General features: G+C 53.3%; 8 protein-coding genes across 8 annotated transcripts; 6 read left to right on the top strand and 2 right to left on the bottom strand.

The window, feature by feature from the left end:
* Positions 1-411: 411 nt before the first annotated feature.
* On the top strand, positions 412-780 carry PHACADRAFT_199452 (uncharacterized protein; the record flags this gene model as incomplete). Its single annotated transcript, XM_007399679.1, has 3 exons — positions 412-528; positions 580-644; positions 696-780. The coding sequence occupies 3 exons, from the start codon at positions 412-414 to the stop codon at positions 778-780; spliced, it is 267 nt and encodes an 88-aa protein (XP_007399741.1).
* Positions 781-2,197: 1,417 nt separating this feature from the next.
* On the top strand, positions 2,198-2,837 carry PHACADRAFT_101432 (uncharacterized protein; the record flags this gene model as incomplete). Its single annotated transcript, XM_007399678.1, has 2 exons — positions 2,198-2,589; positions 2,642-2,837. 2 exons carry the CDS (start codon positions 2,198-2,200, stop codon positions 2,835-2,837), a joined length of 588 nt encoding a protein of 195 aa, XP_007399740.1.
* A 627-nt stretch (positions 2,838-3,464) lies between these two features.
* PHACADRAFT_262373 (uncharacterized protein) lies at positions 3,465-4,979 on the bottom strand. Its single transcript, XM_007399677.1, has 5 exons — positions 4,737-4,979; positions 4,502-4,681; positions 4,435-4,453; positions 4,022-4,384; positions 3,465-3,966 (listed from the first exon to the last, which is right to left on the bottom strand). The coding sequence occupies exons 4-5, from the start codon at positions 4,184-4,186 to the stop codon at positions 3,670-3,672; spliced, it is 462 nt and encodes a 153-aa protein (XP_007399739.1). The 5' UTR covers positions 4,187-4,384; positions 4,435-4,453; positions 4,502-4,681; positions 4,737-4,979; the 3' UTR covers positions 3,465-3,669.
* Positions 4,980-6,511: 1,532 nt separating this feature from the next.
* On the top strand, positions 6,512-8,673 carry PHACADRAFT_262369 (uncharacterized protein). Its single transcript, XM_007399676.1, has 6 exons — positions 6,512-6,619; positions 6,671-6,834; positions 6,885-7,000; positions 7,053-8,077; positions 8,134-8,271; positions 8,328-8,673. Exons 1-6 carry the CDS (start codon positions 6,557-6,559, stop codon positions 8,451-8,453), a joined length of 1,632 nt encoding a protein of 543 aa, XP_007399738.1. The 5' UTR covers positions 6,512-6,556; the 3' UTR covers positions 8,454-8,673.
* A 551-nt stretch (positions 8,674-9,224) lies between these two features.
* PHACADRAFT_212559 (uncharacterized protein) lies at positions 9,225-12,343 on the top strand. The gene is made up of 6 exons (XM_007399675.1): positions 9,225-10,251; positions 10,300-10,662; positions 10,714-10,743; positions 10,794-11,223; positions 11,278-11,691; positions 11,760-12,343. Exons 1-6 carry the CDS (start codon positions 10,026-10,028, stop codon positions 11,899-11,901), a joined length of 1,605 nt encoding a protein of 534 aa, XP_007399737.1. The 5' UTR covers positions 9,225-10,025; the 3' UTR covers positions 11,902-12,343.
* Positions 12,344-12,418: 75 nt separating this feature from the next.
* Positions 12,419-14,651, top strand: PHACADRAFT_212558 (uncharacterized protein). Its single transcript, XM_007399674.1, has 7 exons — positions 12,419-12,786; positions 13,264-13,293; positions 13,347-13,543; positions 13,699-13,779; positions 13,829-14,244; positions 14,303-14,402; positions 14,465-14,651. The coding sequence occupies exons 1-7, from the start codon at positions 12,561-12,563 to the stop codon at positions 14,534-14,536; spliced, it is 1,122 nt and encodes a 373-aa protein (XP_007399736.1). The 5' UTR covers positions 12,419-12,560; the 3' UTR covers positions 14,537-14,651.
* Positions 14,652-17,532: 2,881 nt separating this feature from the next.
* PHACADRAFT_102576 (uncharacterized protein) lies at positions 17,533-19,498 on the top strand (the record flags this gene model as incomplete). The annotated part of the gene is made up of 7 exons (XM_007399673.1): positions 17,533-17,758; positions 17,804-18,169; positions 18,224-18,253; positions 18,307-18,736; positions 18,795-19,208; positions 19,267-19,366; positions 19,430-19,498. The coding sequence occupies 7 exons, from the start codon at positions 17,533-17,535 to the stop codon at positions 19,496-19,498; spliced, it is 1,635 nt and encodes a 544-aa protein (XP_007399735.1).
* A 156-nt stretch (positions 19,499-19,654) lies between these two features.
* On the bottom strand, positions 19,655-21,006 carry PHACADRAFT_262363 (uncharacterized protein). Its single transcript, XM_007399672.1, has 5 exons — positions 20,853-21,006; positions 20,480-20,793; positions 20,203-20,422; positions 19,940-20,146; positions 19,655-19,887 (listed from the first exon to the last, which is right to left on the bottom strand). The coding sequence occupies exons 1-5, from the start codon at positions 20,970-20,972 to the stop codon at positions 19,726-19,728; spliced, it is 1,023 nt and encodes a 340-aa protein (XP_007399734.1). The 5' UTR covers positions 20,973-21,006; the 3' UTR covers positions 19,655-19,725.
* Between the last annotated feature and the right edge of the window lie 1,992 nt (positions 21,007-22,998).

Here is a 22,998-nt window from a genome sequence, read left to right as displayed (position 1 = left end):
TCATCGGACGTATTCTTACGACAAGAGCAAGATGAGCATGACTTCGGAAGTACATTGGGCTGAGTTTATTGAGTTAAATTACATCTCTGGGCATCCGAACGGGTTGTGATTGCCCTTGTTCACGGCTAACCAGAAGAAGAGATATCTCAAGAGAGACTGGGGTCTCAGACGTGTCCTATGTGGTGGAATACCACATATAGCACACGAATCAGATCAACGAGTGGCCGGACGAGCGGCTCACTCTCTGTTGCAGTAGCGGGTTTTTTTTTTCGAAGGTACCATGGGACCTTCGCAGCTGCCAGTGTTACATGTGGCGTTCATGGGAATAGTCCCTCATTGGTCACAGTTACTGAAAGGGGCCTCCCATGTTCAGGCGACTACCCAGGGGTAGAAACTAGAGGCGCCGTGGTCATGTCTGACCTCGATGACCTCACCCACGACGACTTTGTCGTCTTGCGCCGCGATGACCGCTTCGGTGGATTCGAGGAATGTGCCCAAGTCCCCAAGGAAAATCCTCCCATCACAAGCGTGAGTTGCATTTCCAGATGGCCAGGTTCTTCGTTGCTCAGACCCATGCAGGCTGTTAGTGTGCGATACTTCCGCAAGTCGATCATGCCGGGCAACAACGACGAGTTCACCGGCGCGTAAGCAAGAGTCGTGCACAAATTGCGTTTTATCTTATGGTTGGGATCCAGAATGCAGATGGTTGCGCATTTTACCAAAGATTGCACCTTCAGCACGCTCTACCCTAGCTACAGCACTCCAGACGGTCGCAAGTGATTTCTCATATCCGTAGCTGAGGAGCTTGCTTTAGAGAATGACCAGCCGGACAAGGCCATGTAGATAGCGTGGCGCCAATGTTATCTTAAGTAGTCACGCTGTGCATGACCTCGTGCATGTACATGCAAGCCTAGGAATGGCTTCATACGTAACCCGGGTCTGACCGGTCTGACCCCAAGGGTCAGTCAAGATATCGTTGACCGGTCAGTTAGCTATTGCCGAGGTTGAACCCAATTAGTAGTACCATTTCTGTGAAGCCATCGTCGATGTTGCAGTCCTCGAAGTGCTAGAATGGCGAGTACATTGTTGGCATATTTTCAAATGACACACCCCGCTCACACTGTAGGAATCCAGCCGTACGAACTTCTGGGATCGCTCCGGAAGCTACGTTGAGTGCATCTTGGGTAGGATGTACTCCTGGATGCACTCCTCGCACCATGAAGATAGATGTATCTAGTCTCAAATCCCTTGTTGTTACTGAATATTGTCCACCACGCTCACTTGCAGGACCCACTGGACTCGTTGTTTCGTAGCACATTGGGCAGCGGTGTCGGCTCTGGAGGTCCTTGCCAAAGCAATAAAATTTAAATAAATTCTGAAATATACCACATGCATATTTATGTTGTGTGTACACTTTTCATTGCCACATATTGGGGCAGAACTGGATGTCATTACTAGACGGATGCCCGTCCTAGCAGGGTAGAATAGGCGCCAAAACTAGAGTCGAGCATTTTCCGCAACACATACCAATATCTCAGGATTGAGGTACATTGGACAGATCATATAGACTGTATAGAGCATATGGGAGTGCATGAAGGCTATGAACAGCAGAGACAGCATGGAAAAAATGCACGAGGCGTAGTGAGACTTTAGTGGTGACATTCTGTCACGAGATATACATCAGGAAAAAGACTTAGGTCCACAATACTACAGAGTGCTACAGGAGCATTTTGGAGCACTATGGGCCCAAATCCTGTTTCCTGATGCTAACGCACTAGTCCGACGTGTGCGTTACAAAACGTCACACCTAACCTAACATGGAAGGGTGCGGAGAGCACCGACAACATAGACGGCACAGAAACCCCGACTCCCAGACTCTCTGATTATTTCTGACCCTCCTAACACTGCCCTGTTGCAGTACGGCAGGGTTAGCTGAGGTTCAGGCTCGGCGTGCGCCGGGCGGTTATGGCAAGCGTCCCTTCTCTTTTCGGACATCTAATTTCCTCTTTTAGCAGTTCTATTTCAAACCCCGCTCGTGCTTCAAGGCCCTCGCGTTCGCCTTATATTCCGTTCCCCCCTTCGTTCCGTTCCTTCAATCTTTCTGCACGGAGCGAAGGCATGCCTTATATTATATCCTATTTCTACGTGTACTTACAGTCATTCCGCACAGAATAGTCGACCGCCGCGACCAGCCATCATGTCAATCGACTACAACGACGTGGAGTTCGCGTACACTCAGGGCGACCAACATATCACTAGGACGCTGTACTTGAAGGATAGAAAAACCAGTCGTGGGGCGCTGGGGATCTGGCGAGTCGATGTACTGTGGTCATGGAAGGTTTACCGTTCCAGACGACAGCTCCAGCGCCTATATGGAGACTACCAGCGCGCGGATACCGCTGGGCTTCCTATGGACAAGCCGAGATTCGTGGTGGGACGGATTCGTTCCCGTGGGCGGACTACCAGCGGATTCGTGCTGATTGCGAGGTGGATGGAGGGCACCCAGTTTCTGAACAAAGCGACCAGCTTCAGGGCGGCTTTGGACGCCCAGATGATGCCCCATGACAGGACCGACCAGAACTACATAAGGTTGGTTCATAATACTGAACAGTTCTGTGTTGGTGACGATTTAAATTACCAGGACAACGGCTGGATGTCTTGCTGCACAGAGTGTGGGTCTGAGGGACTGTCAGGGGTTTGTGAAGATGGGGGAGCGTGAGTCTTTGCAGTTCTTTGACATCCACACGAGGTGGAATCCCATATACAACATATTCGGCTCTAGCATACAGGCTGACGCCCTTGTGCAAGTAATAGAGAGCTGGGAATCTTCGATATAATAGCTTTCTCGTGCGAGGAGGTACTGCAGCTGGTGGTAGTCAGATGAACTGGCGGTAATATATCCTTCCAACTCGGCACTGACGGCTTGCCGTCTACGCCTTTCGGCGTGGCCAATTTCCATGGGCATGATTTGCTGTGACGTGCCCTACACGCCGGTAGGCAGCGGAAGGAACACTGGGTCGTGATCGAAGAATCGGAGGCGGGATAGAGACAGCAACGGGGAGAGGAAGTACTCAAGGGGATCAAGTGAGGCGTGCTTCTGAAGGACGCAGCGCAGGGATTCGGGCGCCCCGACACTAAAGTGACATATCTGGACAGCGACGAAGCTCAGCGAAGGAGTCAGTATGCTGGAATTAACGGAGCTAGCGAAGCGGCGAAATAGCAGTTCCTAGGTCGCAATTTGGTTGTCATGTATTCAAGCAGATTTGCTCGCAACTGTGAATTATCGTGCGTATGACCCTGGACGAAACGCACGACGTAGGGGAACGGTCTCCCTCAGTACGTATCCCCCTTCTCCCTCTGGGCGGCAGGCCGAGGTCCAGCGAAGTGTGGCAGGTCCAGGTCCTAGCGTCCTGTACTGTGTACCGCCTCCTTTGTTAGGATCCCATGCCCCTTAGCTTATCTTCTTGTCCCTTCTCCCTTTCCTTTCACGATGGCAGCCTGTGTTATTTCGGGTGCCCAGCACCCACACGCTGCGACTTGACCAGGGCCGCGCCGTCACGAAGGTAAAACGAGTATTTGTTTGCTTTGTATGATATCTTATCCATAAGCGCGCACCTCTCGTAAATGCGTTCGACTAAACTCGCCGAGACGATTCCACTAGTATCTTCCTCAATATCTGCTCCGTCCACTCTCAATTGCGCTTTGGCATCGCCGCCTCGTGAACTGTATACACACCTGCGCCGGCTCCTTGAGGTCCTTCAGCTTCCACTCATCGCCAGCACAGAGCTTCTCGGAGTCTGCACCTTCGGGTAGGCGGACCAACTGGAGCTCGAAAATGCCACCGAGCCGTGGAGACTGCTCGACGGCGTCGGTCGCGACCTGCCAGCGGGACGCTGGCGTAGATCTCGAGGACGACGGGGCGTACGCGGCTGTGTGGAACAGCAGCCGGCCTGCGGCGTATGCATCCTGTTGAACAAATGCCAGTGAGGAAGGGTGTGAAAAGGCGAAGAACAGTGCTCGCCTCGATGACCTGTCCGGCGCCTGCGGTGAAGTGCGAGCTCATGACATAGGCCGCGCACAGACGGTCAAAGAGTGCAGAGCATATCAAATCCCCAAGAAGCACTATACTACCATAAGTGCTGAGGTGGGCCACGTATGTGGCTGACAGCCCACATCGTAACTTCATAGTTTGCGGATGCGGTAGCGGATGTGTCAACGAAGCAGACGTATCGCACAATTACTATACACACTTTCGCTGCAACGTGTATATCTTCCTCAAAATCGTAAATGCCGATGATCTTGCCCTCGGCTGCGGTGAATATCGGCGGCCCGGAGAGTGATTGTCCGAACTCATTGGGAGCGGTATTGAAGAATATGACGTTTGCTGTGGAAAAGATGAGATACGACACCACGTTAATCCAAAAGCTGACACACTCCTACGTTTGCGAAAGCACTGAAGGGCGTTAGGTTGTAGAAGCCGCAGCTCGGAATTGAGACTCACGACAACTGCCCTGTGCAGCATGACAGTGTTAGGCGCTGCTGTACACAGCTTGCTCCCGGTCGGTATACATTGTTTAAAATGTGGGCGGTCTGATGCCCTCCACGCTGATGAGGACGTCGAGCATAAGCTGTTTGACCATGATGTTAAGCCTCTCACTGCGTGGCAGACCGACGGAACCCTCTAGTGAACATAGATTTATCAGCACGCTTATCCTCCTTTGAACGTAGGGGCTTACTAGGCATACGACAAAGCTATCAAAATCGAAGAGCTCCTGGGTGTCGCTCCTGGAGTCTACGGAGACCGGCATTGAACGCGTCTGCCAAGCCCATCGTTATAACGATGCTTCAAACACACTCGTAAGCCGAGGCCGGTTTCTGCGCACCAGCCTCGTACTGTACACGTCGATATTGATTTATTTGGCGCTGGCGGAGCACTTGATACAGCTGCAAGGCAGAGACCCGCACCTCCCCCGCTGAATGATATCTTGCAGGACGACCGAGGGTGTCGGTGCTCACCAAGTTGCGATGCTCAGACCACTTACATCTACTGCTGCTATGCTTGCGAAATTGATCAAACTTATGGTGGCCGTTTAGCGAGCTTGTGGTGGCGGATCGACAAATTTATACAGCGACGAACCTTCTCCTGAATACGCTTTGTACAAGTCATTCCCGCTATGTTGCAGATGAGTGGAATGAGGGAGACAAACGTTGATTTTTCTGGTAATGAAGCCGCCCGAAAGACTGGAGGGACGCTCGTCGTATGGTTAGATTACAAACTCGGACTCCGTCGTGCACGGCGGTTGTGCGGCGGGCAACGGCGCAACGCCAGTATACATTCTAGTTGAGGTAGTTACAACAGGAATGCTGCAGGGGGGATTGCACGTAAGGCGCCCTGGACCTCAAGCTCGAGCCCATATGCTCACCTCTTTCCTTACCCTTCTTGCGACGACGCATACACACATATCCAACGAACCCGTCCTCATCGTGGTTGTTGTCTAGAGAACCGCAAGCATGAGTCAAGGCAAGTTGAGGATGATATCATTGGCAGGCGAATTCACGAGAAAGTCATGCGCATATAGCCTGGGAGTCATCCGGAGTAGTCGCCGCCGTCGTCGTTCCGTCTATCCCTCGCGTTCCGTTGTCAACGCTCGTCCGGCCCCGCATTTCTCCGCACGCGCTTGCATTTGAAGATCATCCCGTATTTGATTCAATTGACTACGTTTTCGGCAATGATTTTGACGATGCTGGCGTGGTGGCTTTTCGGCACCGTCTTCCCTCACGGTCATTTCTTGTCGGTGTTTACGGTCTTGAGTCGCGCTTGAAGACACGTCGCAGTGTGCGGACGTCACAGGTTCGTCGTCAACCTTGTTTCTTGTGTCATTCACTCCGATACTGACGAGGGGCCACGCGTAAAGATCGCCTGTCATAGTGGAAGTCGGATCTCCGTTAGTGGATCGAAACCGCTCTTGTCGGCAACCATGACTGGGGCGTCCGAGATCGCACAACCTCCGAAGACAATGTCCACGAGTTTGAGGAACGCCGTTCAAACTCCTGACTTGCATCACGTTCGTCATTATACACGCCCTATAACACAGCAGTGCCGCTGCCGTGTGTATTGTCTGGGAGGAGTTAAAGCAAATAGATGGTTTAGCCAGCTTCTTTCAGACCACTGTAAAGACACTCCAACCGCCCTAACGGACCCAGATGTTCACTCGGGCGAGCAAACGTTCTTCCTTGTATGCTTGAGGATAATGGGGTCCCAGGGAGAGCATTCATCGGCCGAAGGGACGCCTGGAACGAGGAGCCAAGGAGATGCGGCCTGTTCGCCCCACGATGCGGAGGAGAACAGTCGGTGGCTACCCCGCACTCGGCTCCCAGCGGCCTAACAGTGAATCACATGCCCCTATTCTCCCCACCTCGTTTTGGTCTTCCCGAGTCTAGTTCGGACGGCGGGCCTACAAAACATCTAGGTCTGCCTGCACCCGCGTACTCCTGCCTAGCCCTCCATTCACCCCCCACCACCTGAACCCCCGCCGGCACCACTTTCATCGTTACCATGTCCTACAGTGAACGCGCTGCCCTCAAGGCCGAGGCTGCAAAGGTTGAACAATGGTGGAGGGTGCGTTCGGATGACCCTGTCTAGATGCTGCTTTGCTAAGTTCGCTAGCAGGAGCATCGCTTCAGGAAGGTGAAGCGACCCTACACCGCCGAGCAGGTTGTTTCCAAGCGTGGCACACTCTCTATCCAGTACCCCTCCAGTATCATGGCGAAGAAGCTCTTCGCTTTGCTCGATGAGAAGTTCAAGAGGGGCGAGCCCTCACACACATACGGCGCGTACGTACACCAGTGTCGCCAGTGTCGGCTCGTCAGCTCATGGCATTCAGTCTCGATCCCGTGCAGGTAACACAGATGGCCAAGTACCTTGAGACTGTCTACATTTCTGGCTGGCAGTGCTCGAGCACGGCTTCGAGCACCAACGAGCCCGGACCTGACCTTGCTGGTACGCTGCTCCCTTCTTTGCAGCCATACTTATACTGAGCCTGCCGTTGCAGACTACCCCTCGAACACCGTACCAAACAAGGTCGAGCACTTGTTCAACGCCCAGCTGTTCCACGATCGCAAGCAGCGCGAAGTGCGCTCGCGTCTGTCCGAAGCCGAGCTCGCTAGCACACCTGTTATCGACTACCTCCGCCCCATCGTCGCCGACGCGGACACTGGTCACGGCGGTCTCACCGCGACGATGAAGCTTGCCAAGATGTTTGTCGAAAAGGGTGCTGCAGGCATTCACATCGAAGACCAGGCGGCGGGCACCAAGAAGTGCGGGCACATGGCTGGCAAGGTGCTCGTGCCCATCCAGGAGCACATCAACCGCCTCGTCGCGATCCGCCTCCAGTTCGACGTCTTGGGCGTCGAGAACCTCGTCGTCGCCCGCACGGACTCGGAGGCCGCGGCGCTCATCACCACCAACGTCGACGAGCGCGACCATCCGTTCATCCTCGGGAGCACGAACCCGCACCAGCGCCCGCTCGTCGTCGTCCTCAACGAGGCGCAGTCGCAGGGCAAGAGCGGCGCCGCGCTCGAGGCCGTCGAGGAGCAGTGGATGAGCGCAGCGGGCATCATGCTGTTCGGCCAGGCGCTCGCAAACGCACTCAAGGCGCAGGGCGCCTCCGCGCAGACGCTCGAGCGTTTCCACGCGCGCGTCGCGCACGTCTCGTGGCCGGCCGCGGTAGAGGTCGCACAGGGTGAGTTCGGGCTGCGGCAGGTACCGCACTGGGACTGGGACGCGTCGCGCACGCGCGAGGGGTACTACCGGTACCAGGGCGGCACGCAGTGCGCGATCAACCGCGCGATCGCGTACGCGCCATACGCGGATGCACTCTGGATGGAGACGAAGAAGCCGATCCTCGCCCAGGCGCGCGAGTTCGCCGAGGGCGTGCACGCGGTGTACCCCGAGCAGTGGCTCGCGTACAACCTTAGCCCGTCCTTCAACTGGGACGCCGCGGGCCTCAGCACGGAGGACATGAAGTCCTACGTGTGGGAGCTCGGGAAGCTCGGGTTCGTCTGGCAGTTCATCACGGTGCGTATTCGATGCGAAGCTATAATGTGGTCCTGGCTAATGCGTCGCCTCGGCAGCTCGCTGGCCTCCACTCGAACGGGTACATCAGCGACCTGTTTGCGAAGAACTTTGCCAAGGAGGGCATGAAGGCGTACGTCGAGCTCATCCAGCGCAAGGAGCGCGAGATTGGGTGCGACGTCCTCACACACCAGAAGGTCTGTTATCATTCTCGTTCTCTCTTGCCCGTATTTTGCTGACAGGTGAGTCACAGTGGAGCGGCGCAGACTATGCGGATAATATGATGAAGACCATCACTGGCGGCGTGTCATCGACCGCCGCAATGGGCAAGGGTGTTACCGAGGACCAGTTCCACGACGGCCCCAAGCCCAAGTTGTAGTGTCTCTTCAAAAAAAAAACTGCGCACCTTCGATGCGCGCCCTGTGGTTGAATGCGTTCTCAGATGGGTGGTTCTTGGTGCGGTGGCCGCGATGTAACTTTTTCTAATCTGTATAATAATGCATCGTTCTGGACGTATTTGTATGGTATAAAGGAGCTTCATTGGCCACAGGCGTAAGCGGTGTTCGGCCATGGGCGGCTACCATGTGAGGTTCATCAACACTTTGCACCCCCTCGCCGAAGCGGCATCTTCACCTGTGGGACTTCGTGTCACCGTGAGTGCTAGAGTATAACCGACTAACAAGGAATGAGCACTCCACTTGAGTTGAAATTGAGCTTGGCTTTGTCCTCTGGGGCTTCAAACGGGAGATTCTCGACTTCGACCTGGACACTGAGGAGCGACATGAAGGGCGGCCCTCTCCCTACGACGGTTTCTCCTGTCATCTTTATCCCTCTCCCTGTCGTGTCTCTGCTTCCATGCAATCCTTCCCGGCCCTTTCTGCCTGAATGTCATCGCGCTCGCGGTGTTCCCTCTACCGGTCACGCGCGGGATACCTGCTCTCCCACCGCGGCGAGTCTCCGGGCTCTCTCCTAGACTTCCTGAAGCTCTGGAACGGCGGCCGTGATCTTTGATATTGTAGAGCAGTTAGCAGTGTGTAAGAGACGGATCATAATCTAATCTCTAGACTAGGATAAACCTTATCAAGGATTTGCCCAATATAGGCTTGCGTACCACGATTATCCGTTTCAAGCCGCCTTCACACTCTTTCCCTAGCGTCCACTTGCAACAAGTTCACCGCAATTTGGGACAACTTGGGACAACTCGACTGAATATTCTTCGTACGATTGGGCAATATTTTGCTCCTTATCGCGTATTTGCGGAACTTCCAACGAAGAAGGCAGTCTTATTCGTCCGGTGGGTGCTTCTGCATACATACAGAGCCGTACAGCCGAAACGCTAACCAGTAAGGGTCGAGGTAAGGGTGCTTCGACCAGGCAAATTATTTATCTTGCAAGACCTGCCTTGTGCAAAGTTCCAGCCAGTGGTCACATGGTGGATTCGTACCGTAAGCGTCCGTTTGGAGCGTGGCCATCCCTCTCTCATAGGCCGGGCAAGCCGGCCTGTTGTATTAATCCTCGCATGAAGCTTCTACAACATGTTTCTTCGCTATCGACGCCGGTGACCCGTCGGGCCTTTGCTACAACCTCCGCGTATTGATCTGCTTGTCAGCTACCTTACGCGGTTCAGCTTCACTTCGTGGTCAACCGATTCATCGTCTAGCCGCAATCCTCCGTGAGGTGCAAGTCGGGCGTACTGTCACTCACGCGATGACGTTCCAATGCCTGCTACCACTCGCCGTTTTGCCAAAGTCAGGCGGAAACGGTGCCATTATGACGTATGGCCGTGTACTTGGTGAGAGAAGAAGCCGTCTCCCATGGGTAGAATCGTCCACAACCTCTCAGATGAACTTCGGATCCTAATGCCCGCAGTTCCGTCGAGCGCACACTCAAGTACGGAGCATATATACTGCAACTCTCTCGCTGTCACATCATCGACATTTGCACTCTCACCATGGAACAGACTCATTTTCTACTACCCCAACTGGATCTCAGACTCACCGCCGGACTTCTTGCGGCGGCCCTGCTTGCTGCATGGGTTGTTCCTTTTCTCATTGATAGATATCGCTTGAAAGGAATTCCCGGGCCTCTGCTGGCCAAGTTCTCCTGCGTCTGGCTGGCTTCGAAAGCGTATAAAGGCACAATGTCGTCTGCGGTCCATGTACTGCACGAAAAATACGGTCAGTTCTCTTACCAGCCATATGCACTCGTGGCTCAAGTGTCAACAGGACCTTTTGTTCGCATTTCGCCTAAATATGTCTCGATTGCCGATCCTGAGGCACTGCAGGCGATCTACGGCTACTCCTCTGGCGCACTCAAAACCGAGCTCTACGACGCTTTTGTGTTCTTTCGCCCTACCATGTTCAGTACCCGTTCTCGGCTGGAGCACAGTCGAAAACGGAAGTATACAGCTCACGCCATGTCGATGAAGTATATAATGGAGTTCGAGCCGAACGTACGTGAACACCATCATATGCTCGTAAAGCAGCTGGACACTTTGTGCGCCGCCGGAGCTCAAGGCAAAGACGGTATCCTTGGAACACGCCCCTGGACCGCCAGAGATGGCTGGGCTTGGTTTGACTGCATGCCATGTAAGGACCCATTTTAGTCAGTCGTATCACAAACTCATCACTCAAGGGCAGGGTTTAATTACGAGACTTTCGACATCATCGGTGCGTTCCACTGTCAGCTAATATGTCAGCCTTGTTGACTGTGCTCATAGGGGATTTGGCTTTCGGTGCGCCCTTCGGCATGGTGGAAGCGGGGAAGGATACTGCGTCCGTGCCGGTGTCCGAGAAGCAGGCCATGAAGTTCTATGGTCAGAAGGGAGCAGAAATCGAATGGTCGACCGCTCCAGCGATAAAGATTGTCAACGAGGCCGTACCTTGGGTCTTCTTCCTCGGCTGTCTCCCTCCTCACGTCCGTCCGCTGTTGTCGAAACTCCGCTCGTTTACGACCAAAGCGTCCGCCAGAGCCCTGGTGAAGATCGCGGTCGCCGCCGTCTCGAAACGTCTGGCTACCGGGGTTACGCGAAGAGACTTCCTTTCCCACCTCATCGCGGTTCGCGATGACCAGGGTAGGCCGCTAACCGAACAAGAGCTGACGTCTGAGGCTATTAGCCTCATCGTCGCTGGCTCCGACACGACCTCGAGGTTAGCAGTGTAACCTCAGTATGGTGGATTATCAGTCTGATCGGCCATTCGCAGCTCTATCGCGGCCATTGCTTATCATGTCGCGCGGAACCAAGATGTCCAAGCAAAACTTCAAGCCGAACTAGACGACGTTCTCGGGGCCCCCGGCTCCGATTCCAGTACCGACGATGTCGTTGCACCCTTCGATCGCGTCAAGAACCTCACATACCTGCAAGATGTCATCAATGAGGGCCTTCGTGTCCATTCTACGCTGGGGGCCGGCTTGCCCCGCGAGGTCCCAGAGGGCGGACTGACCGTTGCAGGAAAGACCCTTCTGGCTGGCACGCATGTCAGCTGCCCCTCGTACACGCTGCACAGGCTGAAATCGATTTGGGGCGACGATGCGGATCAGTTCAATCCCGATCGGTGGACTCTAGGCGACAGAAATGCAATGCTCAAGTATTTTTCACCCTTCTCAGTTGGCCCCAGGTGAGCGCCACCATCAGTGTCGTGGCCAGAGGTCGCCATAATTCACATACGACGGAACTTCTCTGCAGGGCTTGCATCGGTAGAAACCTTGCAATGATGGAGCTGACGATCTGCATCGCCACGATATTCCATCGCTATCGCGTTGTCCTCGCCAGTCCCGACCAGCGGGTGAGTCAGCTGTTTAACGTGTTGGATAAGGACGTTGGGTAACGTGTATCTTTTCTGGACTAGCTCGAGTGTAGCGAAGCGCTCTTGCGCAAACCGAAGACTATCCCTGTCGGTATGCAGCGGCGAGTCTGATGGCCTTGCAGGTCTAAACGCTTGAACGCTGCCGAGCTTTTCATGTCTGGGTCTGCCAAAGATCTAATCCCAGTAGTAGTGGTTATTGACGACTGCAGACTATGCCTGAACGTAGCATTGTACGTGTCATCTCGAAGAATGGACATCTTCGCTCACGAGATTTTGTGCTGCCGCGAGTGCAAAAATTCAAGCTGGTTAGCAAGGAACCCCCGCCAAAAGTGTGCAAGTTCTGTGCGCCAGTGCCGCGGGAGTTATCTTCACATGACTAGCCGATAACAATAAGCGTCCAGTACCATCTACGAACTGTTCGGCCACACGAGATCTACTTTGCTCAAAGTTCCGGGGAGTGGTCATATGATAGTCGATGTATGCTGTAAGTGTCCATTTGGAGTCTGTGACTCCAGCCTCTTCTCCGCGCCCCGTCCAGCTAACTTCATTCATGCACACATAGTAAAGGAACGCGGCGCACGTCCCCGTTCTACCCTGTTACTTGCAGCGCATTTTCAGGCGTAGGACATATATATCACCGGCTCTCTCGCTGTCACCTCACCGCTGTTCATACTCCCACCATGGAACAATACCATTTTATACTACCACAGATTGATCTCAAATCCATTGCCGTCATTCGCGCCGCGGCCCTGCTTGCAGCATGGGTCATTCCCTTCTTTGTCGACAAATACGGCTTGAGAGGATATCCCGGGCCTCTGTTAGCCGAGTTCTCCGGCTTTTGGCTAGCTTCCCAGGCGTACAAGGGCACGACGACGTCTGCGGTCCATGCACTGCACCAGAAATATGGTCAGTCCTCCCACCAGCTATACGCCGAGTCACACACTTATGGTTCAGATTTGAAAAGGACCCTTCGTTCGCATTTCGCCGAAATGTGTCGATTGCCGATCCTGAGGCACTCCAAGCGATCTATGGACACAATTCTGGCACACTCAAGACCGACTTCTACGATGCATTCGTAGCTTTTCGTCGTAACGTATTCACCCCCCGTTCTCGGCTGGAGCATAGCCAAAAGCGGAAGTATACCTCTCACGTCATGTCGATGAAGGGGATAACGGAGTTTGAGCCGAACGTAGTGACGGGGGTATCAGCATATGCTCGTGAGGCAGTTGGACACTTTATGTGCCGCCGGAGATCGAGGCATCGATGGCGTCCTCGGATCATGCCCTTGGACAGCCAGGGATGGCTGGATATTGTTCAATCGCATGCAATGTAAGGGCCAATTCCTTGTTACAGGTGTGTTAGGAACTCATCGCTCAATGATAGGGTTAAATTTTGGCGCTTTCGACGTTATCGGTGCGCCCCGTTGTCAGGCTTTATATCAACGTTATTGACCATCATTATCACAGGTGATTTGGCTTTCGGTGCGCCTTTCGGCATGCTAGAAGCAGAGAAGGACACTGTGCCAGTGCCAGTGTCCGAAGAACAGGCCATGAAGTCCTATGGTCAAAAGGACATGGACCTTGAATGGTCGACACTTCCAGCTATCAAGCTTCTCAACGAGACCATACCCCGGACCTCCTTCCTCGGCTGTCTTCCTCCTCAAGTTCGTTTCCTGACGTCGAGATCGAGTCGCTCAAGGCAGGAGTGGCCCATAAGCTCTTTATGAAGGTCGCGGTCGCGGCCGTGTCCAAACGCCTGGCCACTGAAGCTACGCGAAGGGATTTGCTTCATCACCTTGTCGCGGCTCGCGATGACTAGGGCAAGCCTCTGAGCGAACAAGACCTGACATCCGAGGCCCTTAATCTCATCGTCGCGGGCTCTGACACTACTTCTAGGTCGGTAGGATGACTCTTTGTTGGCGAACCATTGGTCTGCTCATAATCGTTAGTTCGATTGGTGTTATCGTCTACCATGTTGCGCGGAATCGGGATGTCCAAAGAGACTTCAAAAAGAACTGGACGACGTTCTCAGAGTCCCAAACTCTACGTTCAATACCGATGAAGTCGTGGCGTCCTTCGATCGCGTCAAGAACGTGGCATATCTCCAGGACGCCATCAATGAAGGCCTTCGCCTGCATTCCACAGTTGGTGTCGGCTTGCCCCGCGAGGTTCCACAGGGCGGACTGACAATTGCGGGAAAGGCCCTGTTGCCCGGTACGCATGTCAGTTGCCCCTCGTACACGCTACATAGGCTGAAGTCGATCTGGGGCGACGACGCGGACGAGTTCAATCCCGATCGGTGGACGAGGCGAGGCGACAGGAACGCAATACTGAAGTATCTCGCACCCTTCTCAATTGGCCCCAGGTGAGCATTACCATCATGGTTGTGGCTGGATTTAACCTTGTTTTCGACTCTTTGTCAGGGCTTGCATCGGTAGAAATTTGGTAATGATGGAGATGACAATATGTGTCGCGACGATATCCCACCCCTACCGCCTTGTCCTCGCTAATCCCGATCAGCAGGTTAGTCGGCTGCTGAACATGTGGTACAAGGGCATTGATAACGTGTGTTCTTCCTGGGCCAGCTCGAGTGCAGTGAAGGGTTCGTGCGCAAGCCGAAGAATGTCCATGTTGGTAGTATGCAGCGGCGACTTTGAAAATCTTGTGGATCGTGAACGTTTGGGCTTTGCGAGCATTTCTTGACCAGGTCTACCGAAGGCCTAGTCCTAGCAGTAACGATTATCGATAGCTGTAAATGATGCTAGAATGTTGATGCTCTTCTTCACACGCTCTCTGAGGCCTGTCTCGAGAATGATTGGAGGTAGGATATCATCGGAATATCTGTCCTAGATATACAAGTTTGTACTAGTCCGTGGGGCGACACTGCACTCAGGGGTGTCTGCATACACAAACCTCATCACGAACCCCGGATAACGCGTCCCCATGGGGGAGGCGTCCGCTGCTTCTGCGGCCTTTCGCACCTCTTGCAAGTCTTCCGACAAAAGCCTGGTATTCGGCGCAGCCAGATTCTCTTTCAGGTACTAAGTGTCGTCCATGTCGCCAGCACCCATGCTGTACACTTACACAAGCGACGCACCTTCTCTTTGGTGGTGCCAGAGATGGAGATCACATTATCCGCCTGTGCGAGCAGCCACGCCAGCACCGCCTGGCCCAGCGTTGCGCCGTACTTTGCGCCGATCACCTTCAGGTCCTGGACGAGCTTGATGATCTTCGGGAAGTTCTCGCGCGAGTAGCGCGGAACCGTGCGTCGACAATCGTCTTCCGCAAAGTCGTCGGGCGATTGCTAGCGGCGGTTGATCAATTTCGCAGTCTGGAAGAATCCACGCGGACGCAACGTACGAATTGGCTGGTGCCGGTGAGGAGTCCGCGGGCGAATGGGGCGTACAGGAGGACAATGGCGACGCCGAGTTCCTGGCACGTCTTGTACAGCCCGATCTCCGCTGTCTCGAAACATCTGGCTACCGGGGTTACGCGAAGTGATTTCTTTCCCACCTCAGCGCCATTCGCGATGACCAAGGCAAGCCGCTAACCGAACAAGAGCTGACGTCTGAAGCTATTAGCTTCATCGTCGCTGGCCCTGATATCACCTCGAGGTTAGTAGTATGGCCTCAGTACGGCGGATCATTAGTCTGACCCAGGAGAAAGCATGACCGCCAAGCGCTGTAAACAACCTCGGTGGAGGACCAACGTTGTGATGCCGGGATCTCTGGAAGCTGTGATAAGATTAAGCTCTTTGTTACCTTCTTGCCGCATCTGGCTTCTTGTTCCTCGGTGCCAATAGTAATGCCTTACCATCAATATTCGCCTCCTGTAACCTCCCAGCTTGAAAAAAATAATTGATATTACCTCGCAAACCCACTATGATCTCGAAGAGTGAGTGCACTGCATGATCCGCAATCTTTCGGGAAAAATCATCGAGCTGTCACATCAGGACAACCTTGTTCATTGGAACAGCATCGAAACGTACGGTAAAGGCTGTTGCAAGAATGCTGCACCGCGGCAGACGAAGAGTCTGATATAAATAATGCAGAAGAAGCTGCACAGAATTGGAGTGGGGAATACACCATACCAACTAGTGACATAGTAGAAGAGGCTAGCAAGGGGCTAGTGGTAAAATGAGAGGGGAGAGTCGTCGGAGTGGAAGAGCAGAGGTAGCCCACTTCAAGTTATCTGATCATGATCCACTTACGCGTCGTATCTTATCGCTCGGGTCTCAGGCGCTTAACACCGAGGCTATTTTCAGCGCTAGGACGTTCACAGCTCTATCGCGACCATTGCTTACTTCAACGCGCGGAACCAAGATGTCCAAGCAAAACTTCAATGAGGGCCTTCGTTAGCCCCAGGGGGCGGACTGACAGTTGCAGGAAAGGCCCTTCTGGCTGGCACGCATGTCAGCTGCCCCTCATACACGCTGCACAGGCTGAAATCGATTTGGGGACGCGGATGAGTTCAATCCCGATTGGTGGACTCGCGGCGACAGAAATGCAATGCTCAGGTACTTCACACCCTTCTCAATTGGTCCCAGGTGAGCGCTAACATCAGTGTCGTGGCTGGAGGTTGTCTTCGTGTACGATGGGGCTCTTGCAGGGCTTGCATCGGTAGAAACCTTGAAATGATGGAGCTGACGATCTGCATCGCCACGATTCCGCCGCTACCGCGTTGTCCTCGCTAGTCCCGACCAGCGGGTGAGTCGGCCGTTTGATATGCGGGACAAGGGTACTGGGTAACGCGTGCCCTTTCTGGACTAGCTCGAGTGTAGCGAAGCGCTCTTGCGCAAACCGAAGACTATCCCTGTCGGTATGCAGCGGCGAGTCTGATGGCCTTGCAGATCTTGAACTTTTGAACGCTTGAATGGTGTCGAACTTTTCGTGTCTGGGTCTGCCAGAGATCTAGTGGTCCTAGCAGCGGCAGTTGCCGACGATCGCAGAAAACGCCGGAATGTAGCATTATACGCACCATCTCGAAGAATGGACATCTTCGCCTACGTGATTTTATGCTGCTGCGAGAGCAAAATTTCAAAATGGTCAGCAAGCAGCCCGCGCTAAAAGCTCTGCGCTCCACGGTAGCCAGCTTGAATCAGCGTCCAGCACCATCAGCGAATCGCTCGTCTTTATGAGACCTACCTTGCTCAAAATTCTAAATTGGCGAGTGATCATATGATATTCGATGTATGCTGTAAGTGTTCATCTGGAATCTGTGACCATACCCTTCTCTGCGCTTCGCGTAGCTAACTTGATACATTCACACATAGTATGCATACGCAGCGCATGTCCCCATTCTCGCACGTAGCTTATACATTTTGCTTCTTCTAGACTGCCGAAACCAACGGGCCATCAGACAGCCTATTCATCAGCCAGCTTACGCGGTTGAGCGGCCTGAGCTTCATTCTGTGGTCAACGCAGTCGTTGTCTAGCCGCCATCCTCCGGGAGATGCATGTCAGGTGTACTGCGACTGACGCTATGACATTCTAATATCTGCTTACAATACTCACCGCTCGGCCAAACTCGGGCACTTCTCAGGTGAGCGTCGACTACATACCATAATACATCTGCAGCGCATGTTCAGCCACAATGCATATATACCACCAGCTCTCTCGCTCGCTGCTACCTCACCGCGATTCGTACTCTTACCATGGAACAATCTCATTTTATACTGCCACAGCTCGATCTCAAGCTTATCACCGCCATTCTTGCCGCGTCCCTGCTTGCAGCATGGATTATTCCTTTCCTCGTCGACAAATACCGCTTGAGAGGATATCCCGGGCCTCTGTTAGCCAAATTCTCCGGCTTCTGGCTAGCTTCCAAGGCATACAAGGGCACGACGACGTCTGCGGTCTATGCATTGCACCAGAAATATGGTCAGTCCTCTCACCAGCTATACACACTCATGGCTCAAATGTGAGAAGGACCCTTCGTTCGCATCTCGCCGAAATATGTGTCGATTGCCGATCCTGAGGCACTCCAAGCGATCTATGGACATACTTCCGGTACACTCAAGACCGACTTCTACGACGCATTCGTCACTTTTCGTCGTAACATATTCACCTCCCGTTCTCGGCTGGAACACAGTCGAAAGCGGAAGTATACATCTCATGCCATGTCAATGAAGGGCATAACGGAGTTCGAGCCGAACGTACGTGAGTATCAGCATATGCTCTTGAAGCAGTTGGACACTTTGTGTGCTGTCGGAGCCCAAGGTATCGACGGCGTCCTCGGGTCATGCCCTTGGACAACCAGAGATGGCTGGGTGTTGTTCGATTGCATGCCATGTAGGGGCCAAGTTCTTGTGACAGATGTGTTAGGAGCTCATCGCTTAATGATAGGGCTGAACTTTGATACTTTCGATGTTATTGGTGCGCCCCGTTGTTAGAATTTATCTTATTGTTATTGACGGGCGTTCTCCTAGGCGATTTGGCTTTCGGCAAGCCTTTCGGCATGCTAGAAGCAGGGAAGGATGCCGCGCTCGTACCAGTGTCTGAGGAGCAGGCCATGAAGTCTTTCGGTCGACAAGACACAGATCTCAAGTGGGCGACAATTCCAGCGATCAAGCTTCTCAACGAGACCGTACCCTGGACCTTCTTCCTCGGCTGTCTTCCTCCTCAAGCTCGTTTTCTAATGTCCAAGCTCCCGTCGTTCAATGCAGGAACATCCCGCAAGCTCTTTGTAAAGCTCGCGGTCGCAACCGTGTCCAAACGCCTGGCCTCTGAAGCTACACGAAGGGATTTCCTTTCCCACCTTGTCGCGGCTCGCAACGATGAGGGCAAACCTCTGAGCGCACAAGAACTGACAGCTGAGGCCCTCAATCTCATCGTCGGAGGCTCCGATACTACTTCTAGGTCGGTAGTGGGGCGGACCTTTGTATGGCAGATCATTGGTCTAACTCACAATTGTCAGTTCTATTGGTGTTGTCATCTACCATGTTGCACGGAACCGGGATGTCCAAGAAAGACTTCAAAAGGAACTGGACGACGTTCTCGGGGTCCCAAACTCTACCTTCAGTACCGATGAGGTTGTAGCGCCCTTTGAGCTCGTCAAGAACCTGACATATCTCCAGGATGTCATCAATGAAGGCCTTCGCCTGCATTCCACAGTTGGTGTCGGCTTGCCACGCGAGGTCCCAGAGGGCGGAATGACGGTTGCAGGGAAGGCTCTGTTGCCCGGCACGCATGTCAGCTGTCCCACGTACACGTTGCATAGGCTGAAATCGATCTGGGGCGACGACGCGGACGAGTTCAATCCTGATCGGTGGACTCGAGGCGACAGGAATATGATGCTCAAATACTTTGCACCGTTCTCGATAGGCCCGAGGTGAGTGCCACCATCAGTGTCGTGGCTGGAGGTAGCCTTATATTAAACTTATTGTCAGGGCTTGCATCGGCCGAAACCTAGCAATGATGGAGATGACGATATGCATCGCAACGATAGTCCACCGCTACCGCCTTGTCCTCGCTAATCCCGATCAGCAGGTGAGTCGGCTGCTTAACATGCGGGACAGGGGCATTGGGTAACGTGTATCCTTTCTGGACTAGCTCGAGTGCAGTGAAGGATTCGTACGTAAGCCGAAGAATGTCCATGTCGGTATGCAGCGACGACTTTGACAGTTTTGTGAATCATGAACATTTGAGCCTTGCGGGCTTTTTATGTCAGATTTACCGAATGCCTAGTTCTGGCAGTAGTTATCAATAACCATAGACGATGCTAGAATGTCAATACTCTTCTTCGCACGCCCTCTCCGGCTCGCTTCGAGATTTATCGGGGGTGAGATATCATCGGAATGTCTGTCATAGATGTACATGTTTGCAGCAATCAGTGGGGCGAAGATGTTTCATTGCAACTCCGGCGTGTCTGCATACGCAAACTTCATCATGAACTCTGGGTAACGAGCTCCCATGGAAGATGCGTTCGCCGCTTCTGCGACCTTCCGCACTTCCTGCAAGTCTTCCGGCGAGAGCCTGATATTCAGCGCAGCCAGGTTCTCTTTTAAATACTGTCGTCCACGTCATCAGCACACACGCTGTACATCTGCACAAGCGACGCACCTTCTCCTTGGTGGTGCCAGGGATGGGGATCACGTTGCCCGCCTGTGCGAGTAGCCACGCAAGCATCACCTGACTCGGCGTCGCGCCGTACTTTGCGCCAATCGCTTTCAAATCCTCGACGAGCTTGAGGATCTTCGGGAAGTTCTCGCGCGAATACCGTGGAATCGCTCGTCGGAAGTCACCCTCCGCAAAGTCGTCGGGTGATTGCTAGCAGAAGTCAGTTAGTTTCACGTTCCAGAGGACTCTACACGAACGCGACCCACGAATTGGCCGGTGAGGAGCCCGCGGGCGAGCGGGGCGTACACGACGATGGCAACGCCAAGCTCCTGGCATGCCCTGTACAGTCCGATCTTCTCGTCCTCGATGTCGAGTGTGAATGGGGAGTACTCGACCTGCAGTGCCGCGATCGGGTGCACGGCGTGCGCGCGGCGGAGCGTCGCCTCAGAGCAGTCTGACAGGCCGAGATACCGCACCTTGCCCGTCCTGTAATAACTATGATGAGCGGCCGCACCGCACGCGCATTGATGTGTTCTGACTCACTTAACGAGCTCAGCCATGGCGCCAACTGTAATCTCGATGGGAGTGTCCAGGGCCGGACGGTGCAGGTAGAGGAGGTCGACGTACTCCGTGCCGAGTAGACGCAGCGACCTTCCGAACCTCTCGCGCACGTACTCGGGTGAGCCGTCGATGGTACTGGTGTTCGTACCGAACTTGAAGCCGAACTTGGTCGCAAGGAAGATCTCGCTTCGCTTGCCGGTGCGTGCGAACCACTTGCCGAGCAGTTCTTCGTTGTCGCTGTAGACGTCAGCCGTGTCCCAGTTCGTGCAGCCGTGCTCGTAGACAGTGTCGAGGAGCTGGGGCGCAGCCTCAGCAATCTGGAATGTTTGCCGTGTTTGGCGACGGGAAGACGCACCTTCAAGCGTTCTTCGTCGGGCAAGGGCTTACTGTAGGCCACAGACAGGCCCATTACACCGAAGCCGACGGCGGTGACCTGTGTGTCGCCGATCGTACGAGTGGGAAGCTGGGCAGACATATGTGGCCGATCTGTGTGAGTACCGGTAGACGGGTGTGGTGTAGCAGTAGCCAGTTGGAGTCAGAAAGTTTATATCTCAACATATAACGCGAAGGTCTGTCAAAATCTCTAGACAATTTAAATCCACATGTTCAGTGCTGTCACTGATGGGGGAACATGGCCCTTCTGATTCCTAGTCTCATTTCTTCTCTTCTGGAAGGTGTTCGCAGAGGCCGTGGCAGTGCGCGCGGTCAGTAAGTATGGTAGTACTATGATGGTACCCTGCTTTATAAAATTTGGGAAAATTTGCATCCTGTAGCTTACCACACTCATGCTTCGCGGGCGGTTTTGCATGAGACGATGTGTACACACCTTAGCTATATATTCGTATTTTTATAATATTTTATTGAGGTCTTGCAAGAGCAGCGGATCCTTTCCGGTGCACAAAGTAGGCCCTGCACCACTTTTTATAAATTTCGTCACAAGTGTCACACCAGATGCCGTCGAGCCGTGTCTCTGCCGAGAAGCCGAGCCGTCTCTCCAGAGTCAACCTCAGCTGTTTGAGATCAGGCGGAGCGACAATTTCATCACGCCTTGCTCGTTCATTGTAACGCTCCACTAATGTTCCTTCCCTGTACATGTACATAGCACCTTGTAAACCAAATATGTTGACCAGCCATGTCTGGTGTAAGTACAAAAGTCTATGGATGCAGTCGCCAGAATATTTGGTGAGCGAGATCTGGTTGGATCTAGCCATCAGTAGCATTTTTCGGCCAGTTTTGGACCACTTCCGAGCATCCACAAAAACATCATATCGTCCCTTGCTGCACACCCGCCATGATATGGGTGTCATATTATGGTATGAATACAAGTCTACCATGAAAAATATTCACAGCACCTCCGGGGGCATATTGCAGCAGCAAGATCGATTTTATAAAGCAAGGAGCCTTTATAAACCAGGGGGCCATCATAGTACTGGTAAGGGAGGGAATGAACACCCGCCAAGCAGATGATGAGGCCGGGCTGTCTGGAACAGAAACTATCTGTGTTCTGATCTCAAGGGTCAGTCAACGGGGTCAGTCGGTCAGGTCAATGACTGACCGCGCGGTCAGCCGGACATTTCCGAAACCGAAAGTCGATGTTTACAGCGATCATGCAAAGGCAACTAGTCGCGGACTGGCTGCTGCAAATTGCACCAGAAAATTGGAATCAGTTGGAAATAGAACAAATGTCAAAAATTTAAGTTCTTCAGAAAGAATCGAATCCAGAATCTCCGGAAGCACTCACATGCCGTTATCCGTTGCACCACTACGACTCTCATAGTGTCACTTTGAAACTGTCGGCCACTATCCCACGCACCCAGAATGGTGACATCATTAGGTGGTAGCTTTCAACGACAACTTAACGTACGACGTGACATTGAAAGCTGCCAGCCATTCGCTGTTCGGGTGGAATGTCCGACCGGAGGTTGTGCGCAGGGGCGTCTATCGGCACGCAGCGAGCGGAGCGCTAGCCTGGTAGCGCTGACGAAAACAAGATCTTAGAGAAGGGGGGTCAACAACAACTCTGTGTCATCTGAGGTCAAGTCTTAAAATTATCAGTATTGTGTACAATTGTGCACACGAACTTGAGTACATCATCATACACTGATAGCATGCCATGATAGACGCCTGTCGAAACCATGAAATCGATGATACTGCGCGTTTGCGCACACGACCATGCCTCGACATGCACGTCAATGTGGCAACACAACAATGTGCACAGTGGTAAGCAGAGATTTGACTGGATGAGTAATGCCTCGAATACCACTAATAATTTGCAGCAGAAACAAGAATATAGGAGGGTCATCAGCTCAAGAGCTTATTTTTGTCCATCTTCGTTCGTCATATGCGAGAGCGAGATTTCAAAGTGATTAGCAAGGAGCCCGCGCCAAAAGTTCTGCGCGCCGATGCCGTGAGAGTTATCTTCACATGAGTACATTGGGTGGCCAACTTGAATCAGCGCCCAGTACCATCAGCGAATCGCTCGTCTTTACGAGACCCACCTT

Source organism: Phanerochaete carnosa, assembly GCF_000300595.1.
Source record: "Phanerochaete carnosa HHB-10118-sp unplaced genomic scaffold PHACAscaffold_9, whole genome shotgun sequence".
Taxonomy (NCBI): Eukaryota; Fungi; Basidiomycota; class Agaricomycetes; order Polyporales; family Phanerochaetaceae; genus Phanerochaete; species Phanerochaete carnosa.
Note: the sequence above shows the minus strand (reverse complement) of the source record. Positions and strands in the feature narration are given on the sequence as shown.

Coding starts and splice junctions, on each gene's coding strand:
- PHACADRAFT_262373 (XM_007399677.1), bottom strand. CDS start 4,186: ATGAAGTTACGATGTGGGCTGTCAGCCACATACGTGGCCCACCTCAGC. Junction 3,967..4,021: donor GCGCCGGACAGGTCATCGAG/GCGAGCACTGTT, acceptor TTTGTTCAACAG/GATGCATACGCCGCAGGCCG.
- PHACADRAFT_262369 (XM_007399676.1), top strand. CDS start 6,557: ATGTCCTACAGTGAACGCGCTGCCCTCAAGGCCGAGGCTGCAAAGGTT. Junction 6,620..6,670: donor AGGTTGAACAATGGTGGAGG/GTGCGTTCGGAT, acceptor GTTCGCTAGCAG/GAGCATCGCTTCAGGAAGGT. Junction 6,835..6,884: donor CCCTCACACACATACGGCGC/GTACGTACACCA, acceptor CATGGCATTCAG/TCTCGATCCCGTGCAGGTAA.
- PHACADRAFT_212558 (XM_007399674.1), top strand. CDS start 12,561: ATGGAACAATACCATTTTATACTACCACAGATTGATCTCAAATCCATT. Junction 13,294..13,346: donor TGGCGCTTTCGACGTTATCG/GTGCGCCCCGTT, acceptor TCATTATCACAG/GTGATTTGGCTTTCGGTGCG. Junction 14,245..14,302: donor CCCTTCTCAATTGGCCCCAG/GTGAGCATTACC, acceptor ACTCTTTGTCAG/GGCTTGCATCGGTAGAAATT.
- PHACADRAFT_212559 (XM_007399675.1), top strand. CDS start 10,026: ATGGAACAGACTCATTTTCTACTACCCCAACTGGATCTCAGACTCACC. Junction 10,744..10,793: donor CGAGACTTTCGACATCATCG/GTGCGTTCCACT, acceptor CTGTGCTCATAG/GGGATTTGGCTTTCGGTGCG. Junction 11,692..11,759: donor CCCTTCTCAGTTGGCCCCAG/GTGAGCGCCACC, acceptor ACTTCTCTGCAG/GGCTTGCATCGGTAGAAACC.
- PHACADRAFT_262363 (XM_007399672.1), bottom strand. CDS start 20,972: ATGTCTGCCCAGCTTCCCACTCGTACGATCGGCGACACACAGGTCACC. Junction 20,147..20,202: donor GGCTCCTCACCGGCCAATTC/GTGGGTCGCGTT, acceptor GACTTCTGCTAG/CAATCACCCGACGACTTTGC. Junction 19,888..19,939: donor CTGGCACCACCAAGGAGAAG/GTGCGTCGCTTG, acceptor CGTGGACGACAG/TATTTAAAAGAGAACCTGGC.